The 13,447-nt window shown below is 50.5% G+C and overlaps 1 protein-coding gene across 1 annotated transcript in view; it reads right to left on the minus strand.

Moving 5' to 3' along the window:
* Pom121c (POM121 transmembrane nucleoporin C) overlaps nucleotides 1-12,667 on the minus strand; it is an 18,860-nt gene extending 6,193 nt beyond the window's left edge. Inside the window, 11 exon segments of the mRNA XM_028860657.2 lie at nucleotides 748-921; nucleotides 1,456-1,558; nucleotides 1,666-1,790; nucleotides 2,078-2,151; nucleotides 2,826-2,917; nucleotides 4,282-4,453; nucleotides 6,108-6,188; nucleotides 9,915-10,073; nucleotides 10,655-10,829; nucleotides 10,832-10,869; nucleotides 12,076-12,667. Of these exon segments, the coding sequence (XP_028716490.2) occupies nucleotides 748-921; nucleotides 1,456-1,558; nucleotides 1,666-1,790; nucleotides 2,078-2,151; nucleotides 2,826-2,917; nucleotides 4,282-4,453; nucleotides 6,108-6,188; nucleotides 9,915-10,073; nucleotides 10,655-10,829; nucleotides 10,832-10,869; nucleotides 12,076-12,644 (1,762 nt within the window). The 5' untranslated portion in view covers nucleotides 12,645-12,667.
* Between the last annotated feature and the right edge of the window lie 780 nt (nucleotides 12,668-13,447).

Below are 13,447 nucleotides of genomic sequence, written 5' to 3' on the forward strand. Positions count from 1 at the left end.
AGGGGTCTGCAGGTGGCACTTCGCATGCTTGTATCCTCCACTAAGTACACCACTGCACAGGACTGCAGGAGGCATTGTTATTTCTACCCCAGACTCCAGGAAAGAAGGAGGAAAAAGGAAAGGAAAAAGGAAAGGAAAAAGGAAAGGAAAAAGGAAAAAGGAAAGGAAAGGAGGAAAAAGGAAAGGAAAGGAAAGGAAAGAAGGAAGGAAGCAGGGGAGCCGAATGGGGGCTCAAGTGTGATCATGAAGGGAAGAGAAGGCAGGCCATTAGCACAGCTCTGATGTCTACTTACTTACCTACCCAGGCCTCATCATCTAACGCAGACACCCACCCTGTTTACCAACCCAGCAAGGGAGTGTCTGTCTGAGCCCACGGCTGCACGCCAGTGAGAAGCCCAGCTGCAGCATGCAGGCATGTGCACATGTGACAGGCTGGCGAGGCCCACCAGCCTTACCCAGAGAGAAAGAAAGAAAGGGACTTCAGCTACTCTAGGCTTGGGATCCAGAAAGCTAGGACACCTTATGGGATGGATCACGTCATACTGCAGACACCTCCTAAGGAAGACCTCATTTTCACAGATGACCCAGGCTCAGAGCAGCTGGGGCAGCTGGCCTGGAATCAGGAACCCAGTGTGACAGCCTGCCTTCCAGTTTCCAGACCAGGGCACTCTGAAGCACAGAACCCACAGGCTCTACACTCCCTTCACATCCAAAGCCCGTCATTACAGGGCAGAGTGCCCTGCTCACCTGAGGATGGCGGGGCTGGAGACTCCTGCATCTTCTTCAAGCTCTCCAACAGTGGGTTAGAGCTAGGAGCCGGGAGGGAGGCTGCGGAGGCAGCAGGAGCCACAGCAGGCGGGGTAAATGTGAAAGGAGGATTGGCAGCAGGTGGGGGTTCACTGGCCGAGGTGGACGCATCGTCTGAGGAGGAGAGAATCTTCTAGCATGAGAGTTCCAGAGCAAAGGCACAGGAAGCTGAGCCCAAAGTTTCTTCAGAAATGTTTCCCTAACCTCCCAGGTGGCAGGCACACTGGACCGCAGGCCTCAGTGAAGACCCAAAGCAGGTTTCCCAGAGAAGGGACAAAAGCTGGGGGGGGGGGGGTAATGGCCAGTGCTGGACTGGGAGGCTGAGGCCACCCGCGGCCAGACAGTAACATCATTTCCACCAACGAAACAACACTTCCAGGCCCTGTGGAACAGTGTTGGTGACAGCTATTGGTCATAAGACTGACTCCTGGTGAAATCAGGGGACAAAAAACTCAAGAGCTGGCTGTGGTGGCACCCGTCCGTCTGTAGCCCAGCACTTGGGAGGCTGAAGCAGGGTTCTGAATGGAAGACAGCCTGGGGTAGAGGAGACTCAAAAGGAAAGTCAAGTATTCTAGCACTTCTCTTCCGAGGAGACTGACCCGAAGCCCAAAGCCCCCCAGAGCACACTGCGCTCGGCCACAGCCTTACCCATCTTGTCCTCCAAGACCTTGTTAAACCACTGCAGCGAGGCTCTCCTCTCCATGTCCAGGTCTTCGGCAGTGATGGAATAGCCGAGCTCAGGGGGTGGAGGCTGCTCAAGACAACAGACAGGTTAGGCCGACCCCACAAGCGGAAGAAACCTGCTCCCAGCCCTCCTGACCTAAAAGAGCTGAGGGAGGGAGGAGGGACAAGACATACCAGGGTGAGCTGGTCCCCTCGCCGGGAGGGCAGCAACTGCACCTTGCGTTTGCGTTGCCCAGAGTTGCCAGGCGTGGGTGGGGAAGCCCAAGAGTTCTGCTGCTTCCCGGTGGCTGTATCTGTAACTACAGACAAACACAGGTTTGTTGGCCTATCTGCAATGTCATTTCAAAGGTGCACACAACTGCACCTGCGGGGATGGCAGGGACCCAGAGCCCCCCGCCATGAGCTTGTCACCTGCCAGTCCTCACACTCTGCACTGGACCGGCTGCCTTTCTCCCTTCCCACTTCCCACACTAAGGACCCAGCAAGGGCAAGGCCATCGTCCCAGACAGAGCGAGGTCTGTCACCTCAATGGTGCTGTTCCTCTCCACTGCAGACCACCTTTAGTCCACATGGCTTCTCCACTTACCCTTTTCTCCTGGGGACTCCTTGTCTGCTACCAAGGGAGCTGAAGAACTGGAATGGGGGCACGGCTCCTCCTCTCTGTGGGGTTGTGAAAAGCCTAGGTTTTGTTTGGGAACACTACCCGGACTGCAAAGCACCTCCCTCCCTCCCTCACACAGGGCTGAAGTCTGGAGAGACCAAGGCTCTAGGTCTCAGCATGTCACATGTCACAGTTCTTGTAGAAATGAAGGTGGGCAGTTGACAGAGGTCACGAGCAACTGGTCTTTTAATTAAATACAGAATCTTACTCGGAGCCTGCCAAGTCCAGGGCCCCAGACCGTACCTTCAGGCTCTAACAGTGGGTTAGTGCGGGGAGCTAGGAGTGAGCTGGTGAGGGAGCAGGCCCGGGACAGGTGAAAACATCAAAAAGGCTGGGTGGCGGCAGGCAGGTCCAGACAAGACAGACCTGATCCCTGAGGAGCTGAGCTCCAGTGAAGAGTGAGCGGGCCTGGGGCCAGGCTCCCTGCTGCCCCATCCACTCTGCACCTCCCACTGGAGTAGGACAGGGCAGGGGAAACCATCAGTGTGCTCAGACTGCACGACAGGGCCGCAACTGTAGCAGGCGCTTGCTCGCTCGCTCGCTCGCTCGGCTGCTCTTCCAGGGCTTGACTCTGATTTGCTGAATCAGAGTCAACAGAGAGCCCAACAGCCAATCCCTGTTAAGTCCCGTCCCACCCCCCAAGCACAAGTGCCCGGAGGTCAAAGGTGACTACCTTGTTTTCTTGGCTGGCCTCTCTGGAGTCTGGGAGCGGGAGGAAGCTGGGCTGGAGAAGGGGGAGGAGGTGGGACCACTCCTCTTCCACAGCTGCAAGTCAAGCAGAGGGCAGAGCTAAGGGCACCCCTGACAACAGGCCAGCACCAGGAGGCAGAGGCAGGGGGATCTCGGTGAGTTTGTGGCCAGCCTGGTCCACACAGTGAGTTCCAGGACACAGTCAGACCAAACCAAAATAAAAAGAAATCTTTTTGAGGGGCTGGAGAGATGGCTCAGCAGTTAAGAAGCACTTGCTATTCTTGCAGAGGACTCAGGATTGGTTCCCAGCACCCACTCGGACTGCTCACAAGTACTGTAACTCTAGTGCTAGGAGACTGGATGCTTTCTGGCCTCTGTGAGCACCTAACTCACACAGGCTCAAATAAATAAAAATTAACAATTCTTTTCTTTTTTGAGTCCAAGTCTCACTGTATAGCCCTAGTTACAACTCACTATGTAGATCAGGCTGGCCTCAAACTTAGAGTATGCCACTACACCCTCAAAATAATAAATCTCGGGGCTGGAGAGATCGCTCAGAGGTAAAGAGCACTGACTGTTCTTCCAGAGGTCCTGAGTTCAATTCCCAGCAACCACATGGTGGCTCACAACCATCTGTAATGAGATCTGGCGCCCTCTTCTGGCCTGTAGACGTACATGCAGGCAGAACACTATACATAATAAATCTTTAAAATAAAAAATCTTAAAAGTTTTTAAAACCATATTAAGATAATATTTGTACCCATTATATATTCCGACAAGGATTATCTACAGTAAAAAACACACCCTCTATTTCTGCAGATTTTGACAATCTATCAGAATCAGCTTATGCATATTAAAAAGTACAAGCTGGGTGTGGTGGTGCAAGCCTGAAACCCCAGTACTTGGAAGGCAGAAGCAGGAGGAGGATTACTACAAGTTCGAGCCCAGCCTGAGGGGCGTAGCAAACTTCAGGATAGCCAGGGATCCATGAGACCTTGTCTCAAAAAACCAAACCAAACAAAAAGGTAACTGATCTACCTGCACAAGCCCACACAGCTACTGGTGTCAATGTCTACATTAATACCACCAAACCTGCCTGGCACCAAGCTGCCTGGCTTCCCTACCCATAGTTAGGAAGTAACTCAAAGCAAGAATGACAACTACGTCACGTTTTAGAAACTTGTACTAAATTGTCTCTTAAAATCTCATCTGCACTCCAAACTGAACGAACCCTTTCAACCAGAGGGTACCGTTTACTGCACTGGTCTCCCTCGGTCCATGCAGGAGCAGCTCCATTTGTACAGATCTGCAGTCTGCTCAGGCCCACAGGTCTAGGTCTTATTTGCTATTTAAGGCTTTGAATTGCTGTTAGCCTAGCGACTGGTCCAATGCAAGGCAACAGCAAGTGGTCTGCACCTCTGTTCGCAGCCGAGACATACCTGGGAGAGGCCACGGGTGGAGCTGTAGGAGCTGGTGATGGCATTGCGGCTGGAGCTGGGGATGCCGCCTGTGCAGGTACCAGGCAGGGAGCTCACAGAGGAGGTTCGAGACCGTTTGTTCAAGTGGTCATCGGAGCTCTGGGAAGCCAGACTTCTCTTCAGGGAGCCAGGCCTAACAGAAGGAAAAAGTAGACATGCTGCTTTTCTTCTACCATTTCTAACAGTTCCTGCACGGTTCCAACACACCTTTCTGAGCAAGCCTGCAGGAAGACCATGGTGTTCTCATGGGCATTATCAGCAAATGGCATGGCTGCCCGTATCTGACAAAGTGACTGGGTAGAGCACAGCATGGGAAACACTGACGGGAGTGCAGAGAGCAGAGCAGACGCCTGGGGCTGGAGGGAAGGAATACACCTTGACTGTGGCTCCACACACAGGGAGACAGTTGAACGTCTGCTAACGAAACCTCAATAAAGCTGTTCAGAGAAAAATCAGAGTTAAGAACCAACCACTCTCCTGAGCCTCTAACCCAAAAAGAAACCTCCCATGAGCCTCCCTGTAGGCCTGTGTTCCTAACTCTGCTACAGTATGGTCCCCTGACAGAAGAGAGTTGGCTCAGCAGTTAAGGGTACTGACTGATTTCCTAAACAACCCTGGTTCGAAACCCAGTATGGTCCCGTTATGTCCCAGGGCACCCCACATCCACCACAAACCAGTTGGCTGACACTGCAGCAAGATGCGTTTCCTTTCCCCCGAGCACCCGTCTGCAGCCAAAGCCAGCCAGGTGGTCCATTCCTTTCACACAGCAGCGCTTTAGTTCCAGAGAACCACTATCTCAGCTAGCTCCCACAGGTGTGGGTTTCCCCTGAAACTGTAGGCTAGATAGAGCCTCCAAAGGCGCCTCCCCAGCCCAGCCTTTACCTTTCACATCTCGGTGGTCCACAACATGTGTGCATGTCTCCCGAAGTACAGTACAAGGGAGCTGAATTTTGAATGCAAGGGTTCACAGACAGCCTTTTACCATACTGGAACCTATGTCCCTTGCACCCAAACTTCCTCCAACATTTTAAACTCAGATGTGAGATATTTAGTATTTATTTTAAATTCCATGCTACATTTCTTGCACAGCAGAAGCTCGTACCTTGTGATCCTTCTGTGAAGGGTCAACTATAGCATGTTAGTAGAGCAGAATAAGACAGAACAGACCAATGATTCGACACTGACTTATGGGTTTCTTCAGTGGTTCACTTAAAGCACTGTGTGTACTGCCCATTTCTAAGTAGGGCTTCACTTGCTACTTGGAACAGGATGACCTGGAGAAACCAAAGGTTGTTGTCCTTAACAACCCGAGCACAAAAGCTTACACCTGTCAACTATAATGTATGCCTTTAGAACAAGGTGACTGGCATGTTCACATCTGTAAAATCTCACCCCACCTTGCGGCTTTAGAGTATGAAGTGAGACTGTAAACTGGGCCGCTGTCAGAGCCCTTCAGGAGCTCTCCTGGCTTTGGTCCCCTGTGACATCTCCTCCCCTCCACTCTCCCTGGTGCCGGAGCGCGCACTCCAGAAGGATTACCGCAACATTAGCACAATATATGATGTCATTAAACAAGGACCCGCTCTGTGTTTTCCACTCATATTAGTGGAAAAACATCAGAAGAAATTGGAGAGAAAATATCTAATCATGGCAAATTAGTCCAAATGTTCTTCCAGATTTCAGAGTGTGAACTGGACTCAAGGCAGAAAGCAAAGAGGAAAGCCACAGCACCGGCTGTCAAAACGCACTTCTGCGAAGCATGACCCCAGTACCCAGGAGTCACTTACTTAGGCACAAACGCGGCGGGGACTCCGTTGGCCACAAGGGGCTCGAATGCCGAATGCGCGCTCCCACTGCTATCATGGCGCCTGTGAGAAAGCAAAACAGTCCTCCGTGAGACATTGGGCCTGTCCTCCCAACCCTTTAAGGGTTTCCTGGGCTGCCATTAGCTCAGCAGGTAAAAGCACGTTTGATTCTGGGAACCCCTGGACCCACAAGTAGAAAAAGAGAACTGACCCTCCTAAGCTGGGCTCTGCCCTCCATGTGTGAACCAACTCACACACAAACACAATAAACGGCATATTTCTTCACACTCCTGGGGCCCAGCACTCCCTCTGTAGAGTATACGTTCCACGGTAAACAAGAAAAGGTTTGTTTCAAACCACTCAGTTCTGGAAAGTATGTTACTCTAAGATGGTCCCGGTAACTAGGGAGCAAGAAAGACTCTAATACACCTCAACTACTCAGGTGCATCAGAAGAAGGAAAAAAGTTTGAATCAAGTTCTTGTTATTCTGTCCAAACTACATAAGAACTCATTAGCTAGCCTCAGGCTGTCTTTGAACTTCCAATCCTCCTGTCTCAACCTCTACAGTGCTAGCTACCATGCCTGAAAGACTTATCAGTTTTTAGTGGCTGATTTTATATCAAAATATTATAATCATAAATTTAGCTGTATTATAGGTAGCAGTCCACAGAGCCCCTAGTGCTCCAGAGCTGTTAGGAAAGCACTGTACACTACACGCAAGTGTGTACTCAGGGGGCTCGGGAGACGGCTCAGCAGTTGAGATGGCTCAGCAGTTGGACCTGGCTGCACCCACATGGCAGTTCACAATGTCTGTAACTCCAGTTCCATGGATCTGGCATCCTCACACAGACATAAATACAGGCCCAATGTACATTAAAAATAAATAAATCTTTTTTAAAAATTAAAGAGCTGGGTGGTGGCGGCAGCGACGACGCACACCTTTAACCCCAGCACTCAGGAGGCAGAGACAGGAGGATCTCTGAGATCCAGGCCAGCCAGGGCTATACAGAGAAACTATCTCGGAAAAATCACAAGAGTCCATTCATGGTTCCAGTGATCACTGCTAAACTCCAATTATGGGAAAAATAATATGGAATCCTCAGCTACAGGTGTACCAGGGCCAAGAAAAAGAATTATCCTAAAGAACATGAGAAACAAACAAGAACATGAGAAACCTACCAGGACTGCAATGGCTGTCATTTTCTCCCTGCCTCCCTGACCATCTGCTGTCCCTGCTCAGCTATGGGGCATCAGCACAATGCTAACTTGCCACACCTGTAACTCCTCTAACATCCTTTATTCCATAAATACATGTGCCAATAAAGATCTCCCTAACTAGAGTGGGGCACAGCAATGCACACGGTTATCCTAGCACTCAGGTGGCTATGGCAGAATGATTATGAATTCTAGTCTAGCCTGGACTATATAGTAAAATCTATTTATTTATTTTTTTATTTGTTTATTTTGGCTTTATTTGAGACAGTTTCTCTGTGTTTAACTATCTTGGCTGTTCTGGATCTCGCTCTATAGACCAGGCTGGCCTTAAACTCACAGAAATCCACCTGCCTCTGCATCCTGAGTGCTGGGATTAAAGGTGTGTGCCACCACCCTCTGGCTCCTACACAGTGAATTCTAAGTCAGACTGGGCTACAAAAACTGTCTCAAAAAGAAGTCAAGAAAAAAATCTCCTTTACTTCATTTTGTCATCTAGTATCAGAAAGTCAATTTAAAATCTGGGGCTATGAATTGTCCAGGAAACGGACAATGACAGTTCTTCCCTGGGCATGTGATCTACTGTCTGCTAAGAGAGCTAGCCCTTCCTCTTCACATCACGAGGCCTCGTTACTTCCAACACTCCATTTCCAATCCTCATGCACTTACAATCTGTAATTACCTTGCTTTTTAACCATTTAAATACATGTCTTGCCAGGAGTGTTGGCACACGGAGAGGCTACTGCCCTTAGGTTCCAGGCCAGCCTGACCCCGAAAACAAGTGCTAGGCCAGGGCTCCAGAAGAAAAAAACCCTGGCTCAAAGACCCCATCCCAGAAAAACAGTGTGGGTAGTCAGCCTGCCACCAAGCCTGATGACTTGAATACAATCCTGAGTCCACATGGGAAAGGAGAGAACCAATTCCTCCAAGTTCTTCTCTGGCTTCCACATTTCTTCTGTGGCATGTATGCATCCCTTCCTGATAGCCCCCACCCCCCAACAGATGAATGCGATGTAATGTTAAGATTTCAGAAATTGGGGCTGGAAAAACTGGCTTGGTAGTTTAAAGCACTGGCTGTTCTTGCAGAGGACCCAGGGTCAGTTCCCAGCACCCACATGGTGGCTCCCAATTATCTTTAACTCTAGTTCCGGGAGCTCTGAACTCTTCTGAACTCCAGGCATATGTGCATACATGTACACTATATATGCATGTATCTGTGTGTATGTATATATAAATTTGTTTGCCTTGAAAGTCCTATGAGGATGAGGAGTAGGGTCTGTACACAATAGGTGCCTGATAAACATTGTTGAATTAGAAAAAATAGTGGAGGCTGGGTGTACGGCTCAGTCCTTGCCTTGAGTGCTCCGGTGAGGAACTAGGACTGTGGCTCGGCAGGTGAGCACTTGCCTAGTATGCAGTAGTCCTTTACTTCTTACTTTTTTGGGACAAGTACTTTTTTTTCCTTTTTGAGACAGGATCTCTCTGTGCAGCCCTCACTGTCCTGGAACTCACTCTGTAGACCAGGCTGTCCTGGAACTCAGAGATCCACCTGCCTCTGCTTCCTGAGTGCTGGGATTAAAGGTGTGCACCGCCACCCCCTGGCTGGGACAAACACTTCTTTCAGCAATACTATTGGCACTTAATTAAATACCAGAAAAACACGATTGGAGAAGACTTTGAACATTCTCTTTTGAAAATAAAACTTAACAGATTAGTATCCGAAGCTGATGGCTGGTCACACAAGCCCATGATCCAGCATTTAGGAGGTAGAAGGACTCAAGAGTTGAAGGCCACCTTGGGTTGCAAAGTCTAACACCAATCTTCCTCTGAATACCGGGAGGGGGACAGGGGATGGGGCAAGCATTCTAATGCAGGTAAACTCCTGCATAACGCAGAGTCTAAGTGCAAGGGAATTGTAGCTCACTTAACCCATGTGTGCTGAGATTTTTGTCTATGTTCTGGCAAATAACGCTTGCCTGGAAACCAGAGGGCAGAGCCAGCCACTAGTTAACCATAGAGGCCAGGCAGTGGTGGCATACACCTTTAATGCCAGCACTTGGGAGGAGGAAACAGGAAGTGATCTGGCTGGGTGGAGACAGGAGTTCACCCTTTTCAGGCTGAGGATTCCTAGAGGTAACAAGTCTCTCTAGTGGCTGGATGCTCTGCTTCTATGGTCTTTCAGCATTTACTCCATATTTGACTCCGGGTTTTTACTGCTAAGACCAATTAGGACTCTTTTTACACCCATGCATTAAGAAATGAACAGTAAGCTGGGCGGTGGTGGCACACGCCTTTAATCCCAGCACTTGGAAGGCAGAGCCAGACGGAGTTCAAGGCCAGGCTGGTCTACAGATTGAGATCCAAGACAGGCACCAAAACTACAGAGAAACTGTCTCGAAAAACAAAAACAAAACAAAAAACAAACAAACAAAAGAACAGTATATTAAAGCCCCTACTACCAAGCTGTTTCCAGGCTCATACTGGAGCTGGAAATCACCTTCATGGAAATCACCTATACTTGAACAAATTCTCTGGAGTCCCCCTGGGAAGGCAGTTAAGTACTCTTCTGATCAGTACCTTCTCTTGTTTTCCTGGCCATCAAGGGGTAGCTGGTCTTCCTCCTCCACTGTCCTTTTCTTCTTCTCCTTGAGGGCGCTCAGCACAGTCTCCTTCGCACAAGGGTCTGGGGCATTACTCGATGGTGAAGACAGTGCTGTGTTGAGCATCTGCTCTGGCCTATGATCAAAGACAGGATTTTAGAAACAGGATATTTTAACTATCACGTAGAGAACAGAAACCAGAAGCTAACTGACAATTGAGTCCTTAACTCACGTATGTGTAGAAACTATGATGATTAGTAAATCAGGCCTGGTGGCCTATGCCTGTAATCCCAACAGTGAGAAGGCAGAAGCAGATCATCCTGAGTTTGAAGCCAGCCTGGTCTATAAATAAATAGAGTGTGACTGAGCATGTATGTGTGTATGTGTGTGCATACATGTATGCAGAAATGGCTCAGTGATGAAGAGTTACACAATCAGGAGGACTGGTGTTCGGATCCCAGCACCCACACAATAATCTAGGTATCCCGAATACCCCCGCAACCCCAGCTCCAAGGGAACTAGAGACAAGAGGTCGGCTAGGGCTTGATCAGCTAGACTGAAACGTGAGCCTCAGGTTCAGGGAGAGACCCTGGCCTCAAGGGAATAAGTGAGAGCAATTAAGGGAGACCCGAGGCTTTCTGCTGGTTTCCACGCAGGTGCAGGTGCTTACCTGCAAACAGTTTATACACACACACACTCACTCATACCCATACTCACATTGGTGAGCGAAGTAACTTGCTGTCTGGAGGGGCAATCCTCACTGTCACTGGGCTACACACCATCCTTGAGTTCCGTGCAGACAGCACAGCCTTCTTGTGGCCACCATTCCAGCAAACTGTTGGCAGTGCCCCAAGCAAGGAATACTGGGCCTGCTGAATGGGATATCGTCTTCGGGTGTTATAACGAATCGACTGGATAAAGACCCACAATCTCTGTAGAGAATAGGAGACACATGCTGGAACCACAGAGCCTTAAGAGAGCATCAAATTCGACGGACTGCAGAAACAGAGGCACTAACACTTCTTTCCCAGAGACTATCAACCTCTCTTATTTTTGGCAGTGACGAAACCCAGGGGTGTGAGCATGCTAGACAGAGCACTCTATCACTGACAGCTCAGATCTTAAATCTTTCTAAGCAACAGGGAACAGAGCATTTTAATGGCAAATTTCTCCCATTCCATCCAAGGGCAGAAAATATCAGTTGCTTAATGGCTGTCTCGACCATGGTCTTCAACCAATTAAGAGGTAAACTGAAAACCTTGCCCACACAGGTACTTCAGAAGAAAAGCACATGTGGTTGGGGTGTGTAGAGATAATTTTGTTCAATTTGTCTGCACTAAATCACCAATACAGAGGAAAGCTAAACATTATCAGGTATTCATCCTCAACTGAACACATATTATCAGGGTCAGCGGAAGCAGCTGAATGGGTAAAGGCGCTTGCTGCCAAAAGCCTGATAACCTGACATCAATCTCAGAGACCCACATGGGGCAAGGAGAAAAGACTCCAGCAAGCTGTCCTCTGAACTGCGCATGCATATGCAATTTAAAAAAAAAAATGCTTTCATCCAGAATCTAGGCTGACTGTGGTGGAGCACACCTGTAATCCCAGCACTTTGTAGGTGGAAGCAGGAGGGTCAGCCGTCCAAAGTCATCCTCACCTACAGAGTGAGTTCAAGAGACAACACGAGCTACAAGAGAGCCTGTCTCCAAAAAAAGCCTAAAACCAAAGGCCAGGGAATGAATGGGCAGGGTGCTTGCCTGCTATGAATGAAGCTGCGGGTTCGATCCCAGCACAGCATACAAACTGGTGTGAAGATGCAAACTGTAATCCTGTCCTCGAACTCCTCATCCAGAAGGTGGAGGCAGTCCGGATGAGGAGTTCAGGGACAGCCTCAACCAAAGAAAGGGTTCGAGGTCAGCCAGCCTGGGTCACCAAACACCCTACCTTTAAAAAAAAAAGATAGTAAAGAGACAGGAGCGTAATGAAGAAAGGGAAAGGGGGAGGAATAAAAAGAAAGAAAAGCTAGGGGAAAGGCAAAGGGAAGAAAAAAAAAAGGAAGGTAAGGGAAAATCGGATTTCCAGGCTGAGCCCTAGGTTAAAGCCGCAGCGACCCTTGGAAGATCGCCATAACTTACCGATGGGGCAGCCTCCGGGAGGATCGTAAGAGCGGGGTGGGGAGCGCGGGATAGACGTGGTGGACTCGTTGGGCCGCCGACGCGGGCGGCGGGGAGCATGCGGGTGGGCGGCGGCCCGGCCTGTCCCGAGGGTCCTGCGCTAGGGCAGGCTGGGGCGGGCCGGGCTTGCCCAGGTAGCTGCCCATGAGCAGGAGCTCGGCGGGGTCGGGGCCTCCGAGAGGGCTGCGGGGCTCACAGAGGCTGCCGTTGGCCGCTGACTTGGCCGGAGGCGGCGAAGCGGTGAGCGCGGGCCGCGGGGGGCGGCGCGAGTCCCGCACGAACGACGACAGGCCCCGCGGGCCGCGGGGTTCGCGACTCAGGCCCCACCAGGCCGCGCTCGCCCCCACGGCCAGCCAGGCCAGCGCGGCCGCCGCGGGCACCAGGTAGAGCGCGAGGCCCAGGAGCGCGAGACCGAGTGCCGCGGCACCCGCCGGTCCTCCGCAGCCGCGGGCCCGACCCCGGCCCTCCCGTACGCCCAGCGGGGGCCGCCGCCGCTCGACTCCGCCAGCCGCCGCAGCCGCCGGAGACATCGCGGCTCCGCGCCGCGGAGCGGACTTAAATATCCCAGGGTACACCGCGCCGCGCGCCGCCGCTGACGTCACTGCCCCCGACGCGGCGGGCGCGCCGGGTGAAGAGGGGAAGCGCCGCAGCCTTGGCGAACGAGGCAGGCGCGAGAGACGCGGTTTGAAAAACACCGTTTGGGTAGGCGGCGGTGGCGCACGCCTTTAATCCCAGCACTCTGGGAGGCAGAGGCAGGCGGATCTCTGTGAGTTCGAGGCCAGCCTGGGCTACAGAGTGAGTTCCAGGATGGACTCCAAAGCTACACAGAGAAACCCTGTCTTGGGGGAGAAAAAAAAAAGAGGAAGGAAGGGAAGAAGAAAGAAAGAAAGGCATGGAGCCCGGTGTGTTGGCACTCTCCTGTAATCCTGGCATTTGGGAGGCGAAGACAAGAGTAGGATTGTGAGTTCTAGGCCAACCTGGGCTACTTAGTGAGATTACACCAGTTAATATTCTGATCCGCCCCTTGGGGCTGCCCTGCGTCCTGACATAGAAGCCTCTTCTTTCTTCTTTTTTTTTTTTTTTTTTTTTTTTTCTTTCTTTCTTTCTTTCTTTCTTTCTTTCTTTCTTTCTTCTCTTTCTCTCTCTCTCTCTCTCTCTTCTCTTCTCTTCTCTCTCTCTCTCTCTCTCTCCCCCTTCCTTCCTTCCTTTCTTTCTTTCTATTTTTTTTATTATCAGCTTGATACAGTACAAATTCTTATCCTAATAGTGAAATGTTTCTAGAGGCTTGCCCAGTGATTGAGTAAACCCAAAACTTATTATAAGCCACAGTCAT

This window comes from Peromyscus leucopus, chromosome 23 (genome assembly GCF_004664715.2).
Source record: "Peromyscus leucopus breed LL Stock chromosome 23, UCI_PerLeu_2.1, whole genome shotgun sequence".
In the NCBI taxonomy this organism is placed as follows: Eukaryota; Metazoa; Chordata; class Mammalia; order Rodentia; family Cricetidae; genus Peromyscus; species Peromyscus leucopus.